Source organism: Ranitomeya imitator, chromosome 1, assembly GCF_032444005.1.
Source record: "Ranitomeya imitator isolate aRanImi1 chromosome 1, aRanImi1.pri, whole genome shotgun sequence".
NCBI classification, from domain to species: Eukaryota; Metazoa; Chordata; class Amphibia; order Anura; family Dendrobatidae; genus Ranitomeya; species Ranitomeya imitator.
In genome coordinates, this window is record NC_091282.1 from 1,164,381,802 (window position 1) to 1,164,402,463 (window position 20,662).

At 48.9% G+C, this 20,662-nt stretch overlaps 1 protein-coding gene across 2 annotated transcripts in view; it reads left to right on the top strand.

Moving 5' to 3' along the window:
- The first annotated feature begins 1,205 nt into the window (after positions 1–1,205).
- DHX15 (DEAH-box helicase 15) overlaps positions 1,206–20,662 on the top strand; it is a 61,906-nt gene continuing 42,449 nt past the window's right edge. Inside the window, exons 1-2 of one of the 2 annotated variants that reach the window (XM_069744664.1) lie at positions 1,206–1,232; positions 2,722–2,887. Coding sequence is in view for 1 of the 2 variants with exons in the window: in XM_069744663.1 (XP_069600764.1) it covers positions 8,111–8,175 (65 nt within the window). In the remaining variant the exon portion in view is untranslated. Of the gene's footprint in view, positions 1,233–2,721; positions 2,888–7,984; positions 8,176–20,662 lie in introns of those variants that run through there. The other variant, XM_069744663.1, reaches the window with a different exon arrangement.

Genomic DNA, 20,662 nt, shown 5'->3' on the forward strand with positions numbered 1-20,662 from the left:
AGGAGGCCACAGATACCAGGATAGGCATGAGGAGCCATGCATACCAGGATAGGGATGAGGGGGCCATGCATACAAGGATGGGGATGAGGAGGCCATGCATACCAGGATAGGGATGAGGAGCCATGCATACCAGGATAGGGATGAGGAGGCCATGCATTCCTGGATAAGTGTGAGGGTGCCATGCATGCCAGGATAGGGATGACAAACCATGCATACCAGGATGGGGAGGAGGAGGCCATACATGCAAGGATAGGGATGAGGGGGCCATGCATACCAGGATAGGGATAAGGAGGCCATGCATGCCAGAATAGGGATGACAAACCATGCATACCAGGATGGGGATGAGGAACCATGAATACCAGGATGGGGGATGAGGAAGCCATGCATACCAGGATGGGGCTGAGGGGACAATGCATACCTGGCTTATACTCGAGTCAATACGTTTTCCCAGTTTTTCGTGACAAAATTAGGTACCTTGGCTTATACTCGGGTCGGCTTATACCCGAGTATATGCGGTACTTTAGACAGGACCCGTTAAGTGATTTTTTAAAATCAGCCTTACGTTTTTGGCGAATCTGAGCCACCCTAATAATAAAATGAAGACCAGTTCTCCTGCTGAACTGCAACAAAACACTTTAAAATTTGCTCCCCAAAAATTCACTTTTCCTTTTTTGTCAGACCGTTAGTTTCAGCGTGGTAAGCAGAGGAAAATGAGTGTGTGACAGTGCGTCAGCCTGCACATTCTTGGACCCCGTCCTGAACGTGAGAAAGGAATTGAATCTAGAGAACAATGATAACCATCTGGCCTGTCAAGGGGTTAGCTGTTTAGCTGATTCAAAATACTGTATATTTTGGACTATAAGAAGCTTTTTTTAACACAAAAAAACTCTTTTTAAAAAGTGTGTGCGTCTTATAGTCCGGAGGCAGCTTCTTGTGATGGAGGAGAACGCTGACACCGTGTCCTCCCAGATCACAGAGGTCCCTCTATGCTCCTGCCCCACAATGATCTATGTGATCGGTGCAGAGCAGGAGAGGAAGATGCCCAGACTAAACTGAGGCAGCAGGAGTTGAAGAGCTGAAGGACCTTCTGGAAAGCCCCGCAATTATGGATGCAGGTCACATGAAAGACCACATGACATGAAGGTGCCTGAATTAATGAAGTGGGAAGTCCTGCAACTGCTCAACTCCTCTGGCAGCCCCGTGGAAGTCCCGATCAGGAACTGCAAGATGTGGTAATGTATAATGTGTCTGCAAATGTGCCTGTAGCAGAGCGGTGTGTGTGTGTGTGTCTATATGTGCATGTAGTGTGTTATTACTGCCAGAGCACAGTCACACAGGTAACGTACAAAGCAGGGAGACACATACCTGAACCTGACAGGTACCTGTTCAGATGAGGTAAAGCCCTCCTCTGACCCTGGTCACTGCCTGACCACGGAAGTTGGCACCCTAACAGAGGGGTGGGGAACCTTTTTTCAGATGGGGCCATTTGGATATTTTTAGTAATAATACTAATAATTATAAATCTTTATTTATATAGCGCCAACATATTCCACAGCACTTTACAATTCAACAGTTCATATACAAGTCATAAGTAACAACGTTAAAGATAATACAAAAATTAAAGCAAAGATAATGATGACCCTGCTAGTAAGAGCTTACAATCTACAATTTATACCATTCTTCGGGGCCGTACAAAATTATCAACTTGAAAATGACCCTACTATATTTGGCCAAACATTTAATTAACTCTCCTCTAATGTGGCAGCTGGATCTGCTTCTCTTTGGTGCGGCTGTGATGTTAGGTGGTATGGATGGTGTTGCTACTCATAAACGGCTTTTCCAGATTTACGTCGGCCTTGAACACCGGAAACTCTTTGCCCTGAAGAGTTTGGTAAATAACTTGCTGCAGTAAATCGTACTGAACACTGCAGGACTCCTCACAGGGGGAAATTCATCACTGCTCACATAACATTTATAGAACTCAAGCAGTGCGAGGTCTGCAGTATATATCACATAGGAGACCCTGGGACTCTGCTGTACATACATCACATAGGAGATACTGACACTGTCGTATATATCGCATAGAAGACACCGAGGCTGCAGTATATACATCACAGGAGACATGGGGCTGCGGCATAGACATTACAGGAGACATCCTTTATCCCCGTGAGGTCTAGCATCCTCCTCACCTCATTTGATATCGCCTCTCTCTGTGCTTCTGGAATTCTATAGGGCTTGAGGTTCACCCTCACGTGTGGTTCTGTCAACACGTCATGCTCAACCACTTGTGTATGCCCCGGCAACTCTGAGAATAGGTCCCGGTAGTGCTGCAACAGCTCCCGATACTTTTGCCTCTGGGCCGGCATCAGAGTCCCTGCAATGGTGACATAGTCCACTGTGACTTTGGGACTGGCTTCCAGGCAAGGGATGTCCAGCGATTCTTGGTCTCACTAGGGTTTGAGCAAGTTCACAATAAACATGGTGTGGCTTCCTTCGCCCCAGCTGGTGTACCTTGCAATTAACTTCGCCCAGTTTTCCCACCAGCTCGCTTGGGCCGTGCCACTTGACTAGGAACTTGCTCTTCAAAATGAGGATAAGCACTAGCATGCGTTCCCCGTGCTTGAACTGCCTCAACCTCGCTGATCGGTTATACACCCCTGCCTGTGCCTGGAGAAGATGCTCCTTAGCAATGGGCATTACTTTCACCATTCTCTCCTGCAGCTGGGTGACATGATCTATGATGCTTCGGTGTGGCGTGACCTCAGCTTCCCACGTTTCCTTGGCGATGTCCAGAAGCCCTTGCAGATGTCGACCATACAGGAGCTCGAACGGCGAGTAACCAGTAGAGGACCGAAGAACTTCTCTGACTGAGCAAAAACGGAAGCAGGTAGTCCCAGTCTCAACTGTCCTTCTCAATGACCTTTTTGAGCATGGCCTTCAAGGTTTTATTGAAGCGTTCTTCTAGGCCAGTGTTCCCCAACTCCGGTCCTCAAGAGCCACCAAGTCATGTTTTCAGGATTTCCTTAGTATTGCACAGGTGATAATTGCATCACCTGCACAGGCAATAGTTCCATTACCTGGGCAATACTAAGGAAATCCAGAAAACATGACCTGTTAGTGGCTCTTGAGGACCGGAGTTGGGGAACACTGTTCTAGGCCATCGGCCTGTGGATGGTACACTGAGGTTTGCAGCTGGGCAATCTGCAGGACCCTACTCATTTCTTTTATTACCTTGCTCTTGAAATGGGTTCCCTGGTCTGTCAAAATCTCCTTTGGCAGACCTGTACTAGCAAAAATATGGACAAGTTCCTGGGTGATACTTTTAGCCGGAGAGTTCCTTAGGGGTACTGCTTCAGGGTACTGGGTCGCATAGTCTATGACCACTAGAATATACAGACTTAACTAAAGGACCTACAAGGTCCATGACAATTCGCTCGAACGGAATCTCTATTACCGGTAATGGGACCAGAGGACTTCGGAAGTGAGAAGAGGGAGCGGTTATCTGGCAGATGGGGCAGGAACTACAATAATTCAGGATCACCCGGTAACATCCCAGCCAATAGAACCTCTGCAATATTCTCTCCTGCGTTTTCTCCACCCTCAGATGTCCCCCCAAAACATGCAACTGGGCAATTTCTAGAACCCTCCGCCGGTATGGCCCTGAACCAACAGCTGCTCCACTATTTCACCACCTCCCCTCAGTGTAGTCGCTCGATACAACTCGCTATTGACTGCAAAGTGTGGGTACCTGGTGTCAGCCCCCGGCTCTTGAGCAACCCCGTCAATCACAGACACATTTTCAAACACCCCTTTTAGAGTAAGATCCGCATTTGAGCAGTCCCAAAATTTTCCCCAGAAACCCCCAGCTAAGGAACCTCGGACTCACAGGTCATTGGTTAGTCATCATCACCAGCTAGGACACACAAGGGAAACTTCTCCAACTGCAACGGGCATTAATCAGGGTTGCGCTGGCTCCTGCCTTACACTGGGCACCCGTTTTTTCCCCAAGTCGCAGAACAGGCTGAAGTCCTGCCCAATTATCACGGGGTGTAGTTAGACTCTGACTAGCCCGACCTCATGGAACTCCGTACCACGGCTTGTTTTAATCATCACTTTCCTTGTGATCAACTGGTGGGGAAGTGTGGCCCTTATCAGGGTCACCAAACTCCCGGAGTAAAAGAGTCCTGACATCAGTACTCTGTTTATGGTCACGGGACATGACCGCAGCCTCTCTCCGGGCTGAAAGTCCACACTACAGGCTGGGTAGGCATAATACGAGCAGAATCTAAATAGGCTACAGTCCATCTGCTTGGAAGACTTAGGACAACAGGCCGCGATGTGTCCAGGACCGTGACACCGCCAGAAGATCAAGTGTTTACCAGCAGCCTTTGGTAGCTCCTCAATGGTTCCTGGGGACCTCAGCCCCCACCCCCCAGTGGTGTTACCCCTCTTTTGGGACTTGGGCTCCAGCTGGGTACCCCAGTATGGAGAGGTACCACCCCCCCGACTTCCTTAGGGACCTCTTGACAACCTAGTACCTTTCTACGAGGCCCAACAAATCATATGCATTCGGGGGGGGGGGGGGGGGCTCCATGGGCAACCCAGGTCTGCACCGGCCTGGGGAGGGAGTGAATAAATCGGTCCATGACCACCCACTCGACTTTCTGGGCTGAAGTGGAGGACTCTGGCTGCAACCACTTCTGGACCAAATGCAACAAGTCAAACATTTGCGAGCGAGGAGGTTTATCACCATAATACGCCCAGTGATGAACCCCTTGGGCTCTGACATAGTGACCCCTGAGAGTGCCAATATCTGTTTTCAACATGGCATATTCCTGGGCATACTGTAATGTCAAAACATAATAGGCCTTCTGGGGCTCACCAGTCAAATAGGGGGACAGTACCTCTGCCCACTGCTCTGGTGGTAGCTTCTCACGCTCTGCCACCCACTCAAACACAGTCAAAAACAGCTCTATATCATCCCCTGGGGTCATCTTTTGCATGGCTCGTCTTGCTACTTTCCGAACGCAGGAGTCATCACCTTGATCTGGGGGAGGGGCGGTTTCTCTACTGCGGACATCTCCCACCAGGAGTTCCATCTGCCTTTGTTGTTGTTGAATCTGCTGCATCAGGAGCTTATTAGTTTCCTGCTGTACCTGGTGCTGAGTAGGTCCGACCGCTGTTCCAATCCTGTAGCCGTCTTCGCCCAGGACATACGGATTATCCACCGCTGCTACCTGTGTTCCTGGAATGTTGCCTGCATCCAAAACACCACTTGTGGAAGGTTGGCTCACTTAGCTGCTCCTCGAGGTAGACACAGGACCAGGTTTGGTTAAAGTCTCTGGGTGGTTTATTACCTCATAAACCAAAAACTCAAACTGTTAACAGAAAAAACAGCCTTTCTGGCTCAAAAGAAAGTAAACATTTCATACACAGTCCTGCCCAGTACTCCTGGGACATCACATATGGCAGCTCTCTCAGGAGCTTCAGTATGGAGGCTTCTTTCCTCCACACAACACAGAGTAAAAAAAAAGCTGGAGGTGGAGATGTGGTGGGCAGGAGTTCCGCCCGTGTCTGACCTACCCACCATGAAAGCCCATAGATGAAAGCCCACCATGAAAGCAGATATAGCAACTGGATTGCTCTCAGCATATCATGCTGTATAAAACATTTCTGGCTTTCACATCATGCAGGAAAGCAACCTTTGCGACACATATCTCCCCTCCAGTACAGCACCAGTGGCCCTGTCATAACATGTAGCAGAGCCATGTATGTGTGTGTATAATACACACTGGAGAGATACACTAACAATAGATTTTTTACCTCCCCATTCTACCCAAGTAAATTAAAATGAGCTATAACGATTCCTCCACTGGACAGAACTCTGGAAGTTTTAATTAATTGGATAAATGTTTTCCCATTTTTGCTGCCTAACCCTGAGGTGCGTCTTATTGTCTGAAAAATACGGTACGCTAAATTCTTATGGTCAGTGACCTCAGTGACTTGATGAACCGCCCCCTCTAAAAGTTTCTCTAAAAGCTAATTTAACAGCGAGTAACTCGTGATTCCCGACATTATAATTATTTTCAACAGACGGCAAATGGCCGCAAATTGCTCAGTCATGGAACCTGTGATAAAACAAAAAAAAAAATGCCGTGCTGATGGTGCGGAAAATTCCACACGGAAAAAGCAGCAGATTAAAAAAAATGACCATGTCACTACTTCTTTTGTGCAGATCTGCTGTGTTTCTGCACCCATTCCATAATAGAAATCCGCAGGGGTAAAAAAAAAAGAAGAAATCCGCACAAAAAAACTAACAAAAACCACAAAAAAAAGGTGCAGATTCTGACCTGCATTTTCTGCCAAGAAATTCAGGATCTGCACAGAAAACTCCACAGTCAAATCGGCAACGTGTGCACGTAGACAAAGAGGCGTAATATTGAGAAAACCCTTAACGATAACAGGGACCCCGGGAATGAACTTTCCTGACCAGGAAGAACACATTCCTCAGGGGCTCTCACCCACACCCAGATACTTAACTATCGTGGAGATTGTGAGCACACTAGCACTGTGATCCCCACACTGGCACTGCGATCCCCACACTGGCACTGCGATCCCCACACGGGCACTGCGATCCCCACACGGGCACTGCGATCCCCACACGGGCACTGCGATCCCCACACGGGCACTGCGATCCCCACACGGGCACTGCGATCCCCACACGGGCACTGCGATCCCCACACGGGCACTGCGATCCCCACACTGGCACTGCGATCCCCACACTGGCACTGCGATCCCCACACTGGCACTGAGATCCCCACACGGGCACTGCGATCCCCACACGGGCACTGCGATCCCCACACGGGCACTGCGATCCCCACACGGGCACTGCGATCCCCACACGGGCACTGGGATCCCCACACGGGCACTGCGATCCCCACACGGGCACTGCGATCCCCACACTGGCACTGCGATCCCCACACGGGCACTGGGATCCCCACACGGGCACTGCGATCCCCACACGGGCACTGCGATCCCCACACGGGCACTGGGATCCCCACACGGGCACTGCGATCCCCACACGAGCACTGCGATCCCCACACGAGCACTGCGATCCCCACACGGGCACTGGGATCCCCACACGGGCACTGCGATCCCCACACGGGCACTGCGATCCCCACACGAGCACTGCGATCCCCACACGGGCACTGGGATCCCCACACGGGCACTGGGATCCCCACACGGGCACTGGGATCCCCACACGGGCACTGCGATCCCCACACGGGCACTGGGATCCCCACACGGGCACTGGGATCCCCACACGGGCACTGGGATCCCCACACGGGCACTGGGATCCCCACACGGGCACTGGGATCCCCACACGGGCACTGCGATCCCCACACGGGCACTGCGATCCCCACACGGGCACTGCGATCCCCACACGAGCACTGCGATCCCCACACGGGCACTGGGATCCCCACACGGGCACTGCGATCCCCACACGGGCACTGCGATCCCCACACGGGCACTGCGATCCCCACACGGGCACTGCGATCCCCACACGGGCACTGCGATCCCCACACGGGCACTGCGATCCCCACACGGGCACTGCGATCCCCACACGAGCACTGCGATCCCCACACGAGCACTGCGATCCCCACACTGGCACTGTGATCCCCACACGGGCACTGTGATCCCCACACTAGCACTTTGACCCCCTCTGCGGTCAGTGATAGGCGCCAGACACACAATGCCGCATATGACGTAGCTAGCTGGAAATTGACGCAACTCCATTTTACAGCAGCATAATCGCGTCATGATGGTTCACTTTACGTGCAGCTGGTCGATTGGCTGGGGACAACGTCCAATCATGACGCTTCTAGAGTCCTCCCGCTCATCCAATCGCATTCTTTGTTTGCCGACGTCACGGCGTCTTAGACGTCCTCTTTTCTCCCCTCCCCTTTTCCCGCTTCTGCTTTGCGCAGGCGCTGTGCGGTCTTTCTCTCGGCCCTGCTGAGCCGCTGCTCGCGTTATTTCTGTGAGCGCCTTTCCCGCGCACGTGACCTCGGAGGCGCCGCGGCCTAGCGAACCGGGAGGAGAGGCGGCCAACATGTCCAAGCGGCACCGACTGGACCTGGGCGACGATTATGTCGCGAGTAAGAAGAGAGGAGAAGGGTGAGTGTCGGAGGCGGCGCAGAGGCCGCTTCTTTGTCCGCTGTGGAATATGGCGGCGGTCATGAGTCTGGAAACCTGCTCGGGCGGGGAGGGATACTGGACACGGCAGGCCCATGTCAGGGCCGATCTTCCTTTACATAGGACTGTCGCTGTGCACACGGGGGGCTGCTCACTCCTGTCACATTCGGGCTGTGTTCACATGTGGGGGGGGCACACCGGGCGTTTTTAACCCCTTCCTGACATCACCAGGTGGGATTAGCCCCTTCCTGACATCTGTGCATGTCCGATCCGGTGTGGACGCGACCTCAGGTTGCCATGGCAGCCAGGGGGCTCCGGAAGGACCCCATCAGCAGCACCTTTCTCCTCCGCCTCCATAGTAGCTCGGTAATTCCGGTATATACAGCGATCTATAGTGCAGGTGAGCCCTCAGGATAGGAAAGAGTCGTTAGAAATTTAAAAAAACAAGTTTGGACCCATCGCGAAGACAAAATGGCTTATGTAGAATCTCCATGTCTTGTAAGGTCCAATCTATGAAAAAATAGAAAGACCCAACTCCAGATCTGTTTATAAGTTTCTGAATTCCCCTCTCTCCCCCCCCCCCCCCCCCCCCAAAAAAAAAAAAAAAAAAGTAATACAAGGCAATTAATATATTGTATGCACATCAGAGTGGTGGCAAAGAAAGTTTGAAACCAGCAGCTTGCTGTACAAAAAAATGAGATCTCTCGGGTCTATTGATGGGTAAATGTGTTCCCTTATTGAGCCGCCCCGCATGTGACGCCCTCCTCCTGGCTGTGTAATAAGTGCTGCGCTCCAATAGCTGCAGCTGTGACCTCAGTGGGCGTTTGCTTTATCCTATATGACTCCGTTGTGTTTTGATTGGCCGGTATCATAGAGGAGAAAATGCAAAAGATCAGACGTTCCGTGGTTCATGCCCAGGTGGTTGGAGGGAAAGTTAAAATTATTGTTACAGGGGGAGGGAGGGAAGGTATAACTTTGCAATGGAGGGGAACTGAGAAACACTAATTCAGAATCTGTGAAACAGCAGCAGTTGGCAAAGGTTGTCGATTTGTAGGGGATATCCGGCCTTCGCTACCAGTCTGCAATCTCTGGATGTGACTGCAGACTTGTGGATCCTCACATCGCGGGTACTGTTCACTGTGAGGATTCTTCAGCGACAGGAGAGGGCTTGAGCGCAAGTGTGTGATTTGCATCCATCTATTCACGCGCCGACTACACTGTATCTGGAATCGGTCAATACAAGTGTACTGAATGAGGTCGAATACAATCTAGTGGGAAAGTGGCTGGAAGCATGCACATCGCACACTTGTGGGGCCACGTGCACCAGGCAGCGGAGAATCCTCACGGCATTCAATGCGCAATAGCTCAGAGTAACTAATAAACATGATATCTTGCCATGTAAAAATAGTCTTACTATAGCTGTATCAACTGGTTTCAGAAAATGGGGACAAACCATTTTTTTTCACAAAGTTTACAGCTTTGTTTGTTATAAAAATAGTTTAAAAAACAAACAAAACAGCAACAAAGTAACCAAAGTTATGTCTTTTGGAAGACAAGGAGGAAAAACTAAAGTTTAAAACGTAAAGGCAGCCTGTCACCATGGACATACATACCATCCAGTCTGCAGGCACCCTGTTATAGAGCAGACTGATACTTAAGGTACCGTCACACTGGACGATATCGCTAGCGATCCGTGACGTTGCAGCATCCTCGCTAGCGATATCGTCCAGTGTGACAGGCAGCAGCGATCTGGATCCTGCTGTGATATCGCTGGTCGGGGCAGAAAGTCCAGAACTTTGTTTCGTCGCTGGACGTCCCACTGACATCGCTGAATCGGCGTGTGTGACACCGATTCAGCGATGTCTTCACTGGTAACCAGGGTAAACATCGGGTTACTAAGCGCAGGGCCGCGCTTAGTAACCCGATGTTTACCCTGGTAACCATCGTTAAAGTAAAAAAAAAAAAACAACCACTACATACTTACCTACCGCTGTCTGTCCCCGTCGCTGGGCTTCTCTGCTCTGGCTGTGAGCGCCGGGCAGCCGGAAAGCAGAGCGGTGACGTCACCGCTCTGCTTTCCGGCCGCTGTGCTCACAGCCAGAGCAGAGAAGCCCAGCGCCGGGGACAGACAGCAGAATGTAAGTATGAAGCGTTTGTTTTTTTTACTTTTAGGATGGTATCCAGGGTAAACATCGGGTTACTAAGCGCGGCCCCACGCTTAGTAACCTGATGTTTACCCTGGTTACCGGCATCGTTGGTCGCTGGAGAGCTGTCTGTGTGACAGCTCTCCAGCGACCAAACAGCGACGCTGCAGCGATCCGGATCGTTGTCGGTATCGCTGCAGCGTCGCTTAGTGTGACGGTACCTTTCGTTTTGTGAGAAGAGATTCAGTATACCGTATATACTCGAGTATCAGCCAACCCGAGTATAAGCCGACCCTGCTAATTTTGCCACAAAAAACTGGGAAAACGTAATGACTCGAGCATAAGCCTAGGGTGGAAAATGCAGCAGCTACCGGTAATTGTCAAAAATAAAAATAGACATCAATTAAAGTAAAATTGAGACATCAGTAGGTTAAGTGTTTTTGAATATCCATATTGAATCAGGAGCCCCATATAATGTTCCATAAAGTTCATGATGGGCCCCATAAGATGCTCCATACAAAATATGCCCCATATAATGCTGCACAAATGATTATGACCCCATAATATGCTCCATACAGACATTTGCCCCATATAATGCTGCACAGATGCTGATTATGGTACCATAAGATGCTCCATAGACTATTATGCCCCATATGCTGTTGCTGCGATTAAAAAAAAAAAAAGACACTCCTCTCGTCGTTCTGGCCCCCGGAACTTGCTATAGTCACCTGTCCGCGTTCCACCGCTGGGCGCAACTGCATCTTCCGCGTCCTCTGCACTGATTGTTCAGGCAGAGGGCGGTGCGCACACTAATCGCGTCATCGCGCCCTCTGACCTGAGCGTCACTGCAGAGAACGCGGAAGAAGGAGCGGCGCCGACGGTGGAACGGGGGACAGGTAAATATCGCGCACTGCCCCCGTCATACTCACCTGCTCCTGGCGCGATCCCTGCACGTCCCTGGTTCTCCGGGCGCTGACAACTTCTTACTGTAGTGAGCGGTCACATGGTACCACTCATTACAGTAATGAATATGCGGTTCCACCCCTATGGGAGTGGAGTCGGGTCCATTTTCATTACTGTAATGAGCGGTACCATGTGACCGCTCGCTACAGGAAGAAGCTGTCAGCGCCAGGAGCAGGTGAGTATGATGCCAACCCCTGGGAATGACTCGAGTATGAGCTGAGGGGGGGCAATTTCAGCCTAAAAAAATGGGCTGAAATTCTCAGCTTATACTCGACTATATACGGTAACCTGTGTTTTAATCAGTAACACCTCTGCGCTCTGGTGTTTTTTGGACTAGTGGGCGGTCCTATCGGTGATTGACAGCTGTCTACGCTCACTTACAAAGCTGTCACCGATAGGACCACCCACTGGGCCCCAAATCCCAGAAAGAGCAGATGATTAAGTGATGGAAACTCATGTTATATTGCTTCTTAAATCCCCACCCCTCCCCCACACTATAACATGGTGCCTATACATTGGACTGCATTTCATGGTGACAGGGTCCCTTCAAGTCCTCTGCTCTGGAAAAGGTTAACTGCAGTTTTTCAGTAATTTGGGTGTGATTGCTGGGGAGCGCAGCTGTATGTACGCCCTAACACTTTGACATTTTGCTCTGCAGCAGGAGCTGCTAGGTCCTGGCCGTGATTCCAGGTGCCGCTCACATAGGTATAGGCATAGGTATTCTGAGATGACTGTAACCCTTCTTTGCACTGCCCGCATGCCTTTAATTCAGTGAGGTGGGACACTACCTGCAGGTTAACTCTATAACTCCAGGTAAATAGTGTCTCATTGTCAGGTTCTCTTGCTGCACAGATTATGCTGAATGTGGATGGGACTTTGTAAAATTTCACCCACTTTGCCGGTGCAGAGTTTTTGGATATGATTGCAGTGATAATGAGTAAAAATACTTTGTTTTCATTAAAAGGTGCGTTGTGAAGTACGTTGCTAATGGCGGCTCTGTAAGTGTTGTTCATAGTGACATTTACCATCAGTGTTGCTGCATTACCAGAGCTGACCCTATGTAACAATTTAGCAGCTCCTCTGTCAGTATGAAACCCCTTCCTCCAGCAGAGAAGAACCTGATAATGGGAAAGACCGGGCAGCACGGTGGCTCAGTGGTTAGCACTGTTACTTTGCAGCGCTTGGGTCCTGGGTTCAAATCCCTTCAAGGACAACATCTGCATGGAGTTTGTATGTTCTCCCCGTGTTTGCGTGGGTTTCCTCAGGGTTCTCCGGTTTCCTCCCACATTCCAAAGACATACAGATAGGGAATGTAGATTGTGAGCCCCAATGGGGACAGTGATGATGTCTGTAAAGAGCTGTGGAATATGATGGCGCAGTTAAATAAATAGACCATGAGATCCTCACCAGCAATTGTCTGTATTTAAAGAATTAAAGGGGTTTTCTGGGACTTTAATACTGATTCTTTTTACTTAAAGGGAACCTGTCAAAAGAAAAAATGCTATTATCCTGCAGATAAGGGGTCAGTCTGCGGGTTAACAGCGCTTTGAGCTTGCCTGGTACCTGCCCTTAGAAATGATCTTTATTCCTCCTGGCAATGTTCCGGGTTCATTCGGCTGTAACAGTGTCCCCGGCACTGACTGACAGCCAATACTGAGCTGCTGTCAGTCTGAGGCGGGGACACAGTTAGGCTATGTTCACACTTTGCGGATTTTGCTGCGGATCCGCAGCGGATTTGACCCCTGCGGATCCGCAGCAGTTTCCCATGAGTTTACAGTACAATGTAAACCTATGGGAAACAAAAAACGCTGTGCACATGCTGCAGAAAAATCCACGCGGAAACGCTGCGGATTACATTCCGCAGCATGTCACTTCTTTTCTGCGGATTTTCACCTGCTCCAATAGGAAACTGCAGACGAAAATCCGCAGAAGAAACCGCAGTAAAAAGTGCGATAAATCCGCAGTAAAAACCGTGACGGGTTTTCACTGCGGATTTTGGAATTCTGCTGCGGAAAATTCCGCAGTGGAATCCGCAAAGTGTGAACATAACCTTACAGTCACCGCTCTCCATACACAGAGCGGTGACTGAACCTGCACATCCCGCGTGATTAAAACCGGAACACTGCCGGGTGGGTAATATAGTTCATTTCCTCCCGACAGTGGGGGTCTATGTGAGGGCATTGGGTAGGTTTAAAATTCTATGGACCTGCAGATTAACCCTATATCTGCAGGTTAAGGCCACGTTGAATGTTTTATCAGTATTTACATCAGTATTTGTAAGCCAAAATCAGGAGAGGAACAATCAGAGGAAAAGTATTAGTGTGTGTTTCCACAGTCAGTATTGGCTACAGTTTGGAAGCTGCGTACAGCCGCAGCGACCAGATGTTACAGCATAGTGGAGGGGATTTTATGAAATCCCATCTCCACTATTCGTGCAGGGACGTCTCTGGTTTGCCTGCGTAACCGGACATGCAGAGCGTCTTTCCAGACCGCAGCATGTCTATTTATCTTGCGGAGACGCTCAGTTTCCGCAAGATAAATATCGCCGTCCTATGTATAGGATGTGGTGATTCCGCACGGTTCAGTGAACACGTGCGGAATCACTGCGCATACAAAAGCCGGCAGCACTGCCAATTCTGACAATGGAAACATACCCCAATAGAAACATATGCACCACTTCTGCATTTATCACCTCCTCCTGTTTTGGCTTACAAATACTGAGGTAAAATACTGACCAAATATTGAACATCTGAATGTGGCCTAACAGGGTTTTTTACGTGAAGTCTCACTTTAAATGCAGATATTTTTGGGTAAAAATAATTTTTTTTAAATTTGAGTTTGATTCAATTTTAGCAGCATTTGGCTTCTACACCCTTTATCATAGTAACTGGCTGATTTAGTTCTTTATACTAAATTTAGCTGAACTCTGATTTGGTCATAATGAGTAACAAGGTTCCCAGGAGAAGAAAGAAGAGCCACAAACTCTATCAGAACGTTCTCATAGGTGGATTCACTGTTTTGCTATTTACACTGATACATAGAGGCTGTACAATATAAAATAAAGCCCAAATACAAAAAATATTTGTAGCCAAAACTGTGTACATTTATGTAAAAAGGGGAAAAAAATAACACCCCCAGAGTGACTTTGTCCATAAAAAGGGCTGTGTGGCCACATTATTTTGATTACCGGAGCATATGGTCAAATAGCTGTTCTGCAGTAGATGGCAGCAGCCACTACACACTGAATGTTTTGCAGTTCAGTTCAAAGAGCAAGTAACAGGAGGGTTGCTGGGTGTCAGTCACAAGCTGATCAGATATTGATGACCTATCCAGTGTATGGTATGACTAGACAACCCCTTTAAGCAGACAGGATCAGATGACCATGTAATGGGGACGTCCTGACTCTTACCAATTACCTAATGGTGTTTGTCAAGGGAAAGAATGAAATGAGTGGATTTTGTTCTCGGGAAACATAAGCTGCAACCAGGGGTGTCTGACAATTGCTTCCCTGAAGTGCATGGCATTTAAGTTTCCTCATACTGGCATGCCAGCCATCGCATGTCACTTTCCTTAAGGAGAAAACGTTATCCCTTAGACCCCAGTCCAGAGCCTTTGGCCTTTCCAAATCAGATCTCATACCTTGCACTGATGAGGGGCAACCGCCCGAAACAACGTGTCTGCAAATGAACATTCTGATTTGATTTTATCCTAAGTCATATTGCACGGCTATTTCTCTCTGAAAAGACAATTTGCATATTTATTTTCCCAGAGGAGCATGCAAGCCATTTAAGTCTCCTCATACTGGTGTGCCAGACCTGGCATGTCACTCTCTAAGAGGAGGACATTTTTCCTTTAGGTCCCTTCCCATGAAGAACACATGCACTCTTGGGGTGAAGGTCTCGTGAAGTGTTAATGGTTTTCCTTTTATTAATAAAATGCAACGTGAATGAAGAAAAGCGAACTCTAAAAGAAGCCAGTATTGGGTGTGACCGTCCTTTTGCCTTCAAACCAGCATCCGTTCTTCTAAATGCAGTTTTTGCAGGAACGTTACAGGGAGGTTGTGCCAAACATCTTGGAGGACTAACCACAGAGCTGTGTAATCCCTGACAGACTCTGTGAAGAGATCAGGGCTCTGGAGGAAACCTCATCTCTTCCAGGACTGAAGATAGTTAATGACGACAATGGCTGTATGTTTGGGGTTGATTTCTTTCTGCAGAATAGATGTGGAGCCAATCAGTCGCCCCCCTGATGGTATAACATGATGGATAAGTATCTGCCTGCATTTCAGCATTGAGGACACCTCATAGTTTCTATGTGTTTGTGCATAGTGAAGCCACTTGGCCTTGTTTCCATGTGGAAGGTAGAAGCGTTTTGGTTGCAATTCTTTGGTGATCACCTCTCTGAACAGAGGGATTTAACTGGGTCCCACTGGTTGCTGCCAATGTTGAGCTCCTGGCACTGTTGATTGCACTGTAACGAGGTCTGCAAAAGTGTCTAATTTGTGATGTCTTATTTTAGGATGGGCCATCAATGTCCAATCAGAGCTGTTGCTACCAATCGGCTGATTGAAGGGAGTGCAGTGCTCTCCAGTGCTGCTGCCCTACACTATCATATCAGTTTGTGGCATAGATTTTAGGTGAATAAGCCAACAATGTCTTTGAACATAGCTTGGCTTTTCATAGACAGGAGGCCAACTGGCTCTATCTTTCGGCTGACTATAGTTTCTGCCAATATCACTGCAATGAGGCTGGGATGTGAATGATTCACCTTTTTGTATGTTCCACAATTTTGGTTTGCTAGAATCCAAAAAATCTAATTTAGTCCTGCCCCCACAGCAGTGTTCCCTTACTATTGGTAGGAAGAAGCGGGGAGCTGCCGGGCTCTGCCGGAGTGTGGAGAGTGGTGAGCAGGTGGTTTGTGCTCGGCTGCAACACATAACCAGTAGCTGTTGGCTACCTTGTCTTCTTGGAGTATGGCATAGGAGAAATGGCTAGGGGCCAGGAGTGCTGGGGCCATGCTGTGCAGGTCAATCCAAGGAAAATTACAGAAGTTTCTGCAACAAATTGGTTTCTTGTGAATGGTAAGAAATCGATCAATGGAAATGTCCACTCGACCACTTCACCACCTGGCTACTTCATTTCCTCTCTGTTGACATCCCCACTATCATCATGGGTGATTTCAATGTCCCCATTGACACTTTCTCCTCAGCTACCTCTAAACTTTTATCACTGACTGCCTCCTTTGGCCTCACTCAATGGTCCTCTGAGGCCACTCACAAAGATGGCCACACGCTGGACCTCATCTTCACCCGCCTCTGCTCCCTTACTAATCTCACTAACACACCCCTCCCCCTGTCTGACCACAACCTACTGACATTCTCGTCCCTCTCCTCTCCTAGTGTGCAACCCCCACTCCACAAACTCACTCACCCTCGCAGAAATCTCAAACATCTCAACTTACAATCACTCTCTGAGTCCCTTCTCCCTCTCACAGACATAGCTTCCCTTCATGACACAGATGCTGCTGCCACTTTTTATAACACCACAATAACAACAACACTCGATTCGGCCGCCCCACTCATGCATAGTAAAACTCGTACAATTAACAGGCAGCCCTGGCTGACCAGCCTGACCAAAGAATTGAGACGGGCTTCCAGGATTGCTGAGCGGAGATGGAAGCGATCCCACTCTGCCGACCACTTCACTGCATACAAGCAGTCCCTCGCCAGCTTCAAGTCTGCGCTCACTGTCGCAAAACAAACTTACTTCTCATCCCTCATATCCTCCCTGTCCCACAACCCTAAACAGCTTTTCAACACTTTCAATTCTCTACTCCGTCCCCCCGCACCTCCTCCCTCCCCCCTCACTTCTGCTGATGACTTCGCCTCTTTCTTTAAACAGAAGATTGATACGATCAGAGAAAGCTTTGGCCCACAGCGCCCACTGCCCCTCTTAGCTGCTCAACCCTGCTCCCCCAAAACCAGCTTCTCCACCATGACAGAAGATCAGCTCTCCACCCTCCTGTCAAGATCACACCTCACCACCTGCACGCTTGACCCGCTCCCATCCCACCTCATCCCTAACTTTTCCACGGTCTTCATCCCAACCCTAACGCACCTCTTCAACCTCTCACTCACAACAGGTGTCTTTCCCTCATCCTTCAAGCATGCCAAGATCACACCCATCCTCAAAAAGCCCTCCCTCGACCCATCCTCTGTGTCTAGCTATCGCCCAATATCTCTTCTCCCTTATGCCTCCAAATTGCTGGAGCAACACGTCCATCTTGAACTGTCCTCCCACTTCTCCTCCTGCTCCCTCTTTGATCGGTTACAATCAGGCTTCCGTTCCCATCACTCAACTGAAACTGCCCTAACTAAAGTCACCAATGACCTACTAACTGCCAGGAGCAAGCGACACTACTCTGTCCTCCTTCTCCTGGACTTGTCTTCTGCCTTTGACACTGTTGACCACTCCCTTTTGCTACAAATCCTCTCATCCCTTGGCATCACAGACTTGGCCCTTTCCTGGATCTCGTCATATCTGACAGACCGAACATTCAGTGTCTCCCTCCCCCACACCACCTCCTCACTTCGCCCCTTGTCAGTCGGTGTTCCTCAAGGCTCTGTTCTAGGACCCCTACTCTTCTCCATCTACACTTTCGGCCTGGGACAGCTCATAGAATTCCACGGTATGCAGTACCATCTCTACGCCGACGACACGCAGATCTACCTCTCCGGACCTGACCTCTCCTCCTTGTTTACCAAAATCCCGCACTGTCTGTCTGCCATTTCAGCCTTCTTTTCTGCTCGCTTTCTACAACTGAACATGGACAAAACAGAATTCATCATCTTTCCCCCATCTCACTCTACCCCTCCACCACATCTATCCATCAATGTCAATGGCTGCTCACTATCCCCAGTCCCACACGCCCGGTGCCTCGGGGTGATCCTCGACTCTGCCCTCTCTTTCAAGCCACATATCCAAGCCCTTGCCTCCTCCTGTCGTCTCAAACTCAAAAATATTTCCCGGATCCGTGCTTTCCTTGACCGCAACACTGCAAAAACGTTAGTGCATGCCCTTATCATCTCCCGCCTCGACTACTGCAACCTCCTACTCTCTGGACTCCCCTCTAGCACTCTGGCACCACTCCAATCCATCCTACACTCTGCTGCCCGACTAATCCACCTGTCCTCCCGCTATTCCCCAGCCTCTCCCCTGTGTCAAGCCCTTCACTGGCTTCCTATCGCCCAGAGACTCCAGTTCAAAACCCTCACACTGACATACAAAGCCATCCACAACCTGTCTCCTCCATACATCTGTGACATGGTCTCCCGGTACCTACCTACACGCGACCTCCGATCCTCCCAAGACCTCCTTCTCTACTCCCCTCTCATCTCTTCTTCCCATAACCGCATCCAAGACTTCTCCCGTGCTTCCCCCATACTCTGGAACTCTCTACCCCAACACATCAGACTTGCGCCTACCATAGAAACCTTCAAAAAGAACCTGAAGACTCATCTCTTCCGACAAGCCTACAGCCTGCAGTTATCCTCAACCTACTGAACAGCCGCACAGCCAGCTCTTCCCTCTCCTAGTGTATCCTCACCCACCCCCTGCAGACTGTGAGCCCTCGCGGGCAGGGTCCTCCCTCCTTATGTACTCGTGTGCCTTGTTATCTGCTCATGTTTAATGTATTTGTCTATATTTGCCCCGTATTCACATGTAAAGCGCCATGGAATAAATGGCGCTATAAAAATGTATAATAATAATAATATAAGAAGAAAAAGAGGAACGCACTCACCAAACTTGTAAAATCCAGTCCTTTAATGCATGGACAGACTTAGCAGGGTGGAGGATGACGGACGACGGCTGTTTTGCGCTGCTTCTACGGGTCCTGATAATGGCAGGTAGTGTGAAGGTCTCTTTTCACCTGTACAGGTTCAAGGTATACTCCCACACAACCTGCGTCTTGGCCATAAACTCCGCCTTACGAAACAGTGTACATGTGACTTAAAATAAGAAATAAAAACAATAATACAAAAGACAAATCGCAAAAGCATTACAAAACTGTCCATGAGAACATTTCACAAAAATACTGCCATGTCGACCTTGTCATTAAGTCCCACGGGTCCAGTAGCATTTGTGCGTAATATCCACTTGGCTTCTTTTCTCAAGAGAAGCCGATGCCAGTCTCCTCCATGGCGCGGTGTATCTACACGTTCTAAACCCGCGAAATGGGACCTACCCGTATTTTATCCCCTGTAAGATGTAATGGACGCCGGTCGCATGCACGCTGGCCAATCTGTTTCTAGCCGTTTTTGAGGACCAATACATCTACTCCATCCCCAATCCGTTTCTTAAACACATCAAGCTATATTTAAGATATTTGGATGATATTTTCATGGTGTGGGATGGTACCCGGGAGGAGTTTGAAGCTTTTGTCCTCCACCTGGGAACATCCAACACCATGAATGAGATTCACCTCTAATTTTGGGGGAAATGAATTGGGTTTTTTGGATGTAAAATTAAGGGTGGATTCGGGTAACATCTACACAGAAATATATCGCAAACCCACTGCATCCAACTCCCTGTTGCACTATGATAGTGCCCACCCAGTGTACACTAGGCATGCTCTCCCTTATAGCCAATTAAGGGTTAAGAGGGTCAATAATAGTGAAGGGGGTTTTGTGCGTCAATCGCAGGAATTATATGCTAGATTTGTCCAACGTGGCTACCCCCGCACAGTCCTGGATAAGGCACTAGGCAAGGCTAAATCTAATACTGAAGATCCCCCGAGGTGTTCAGTAGGGAATAAACAAATGAGAAAAAAAGATGACAAGAAATTTGTGTTCAGCTTCAAGTATGGCCCTATGGATGCCCAAATTAGATCAGCGATACGGAAAAATTGGCACATTCTTGGGGGGGGGATGCAGTTTTAAAAGAAATGGTGGAAAAAGGTCCCCTCTTTTCCTGTAGACGTGGCAAGAACATTAGAGATTTTTTGGTGCGGAATGGTTTTGAAACTCAAAGGGATAGATGGTTAGAAGCGAGTGTTCCTAAAGGTAATTTTAAATGCAGTCAATGCAGTTTTTGTCCATTACATCTTACAGGGGATAAAATACGGGTAGGTCCCATTAGTCATCAAGTTCGAGATTTTATCTCATGTCGGACCACACATGTTGTATATATAATCTTTTGCCCATGTGGACTTTTTCACATTGGTAAAACAATACGCCCCTTATTTATAATAATCAGAGAGCATATAAATTCTATACGTACCGGAAAGGGGGTTCCCAGTTTGATCTCTCATGTAAAGCAGGCACATGCAGGGGACACAAGCATATTATGTTTCGCGGGTTTAGA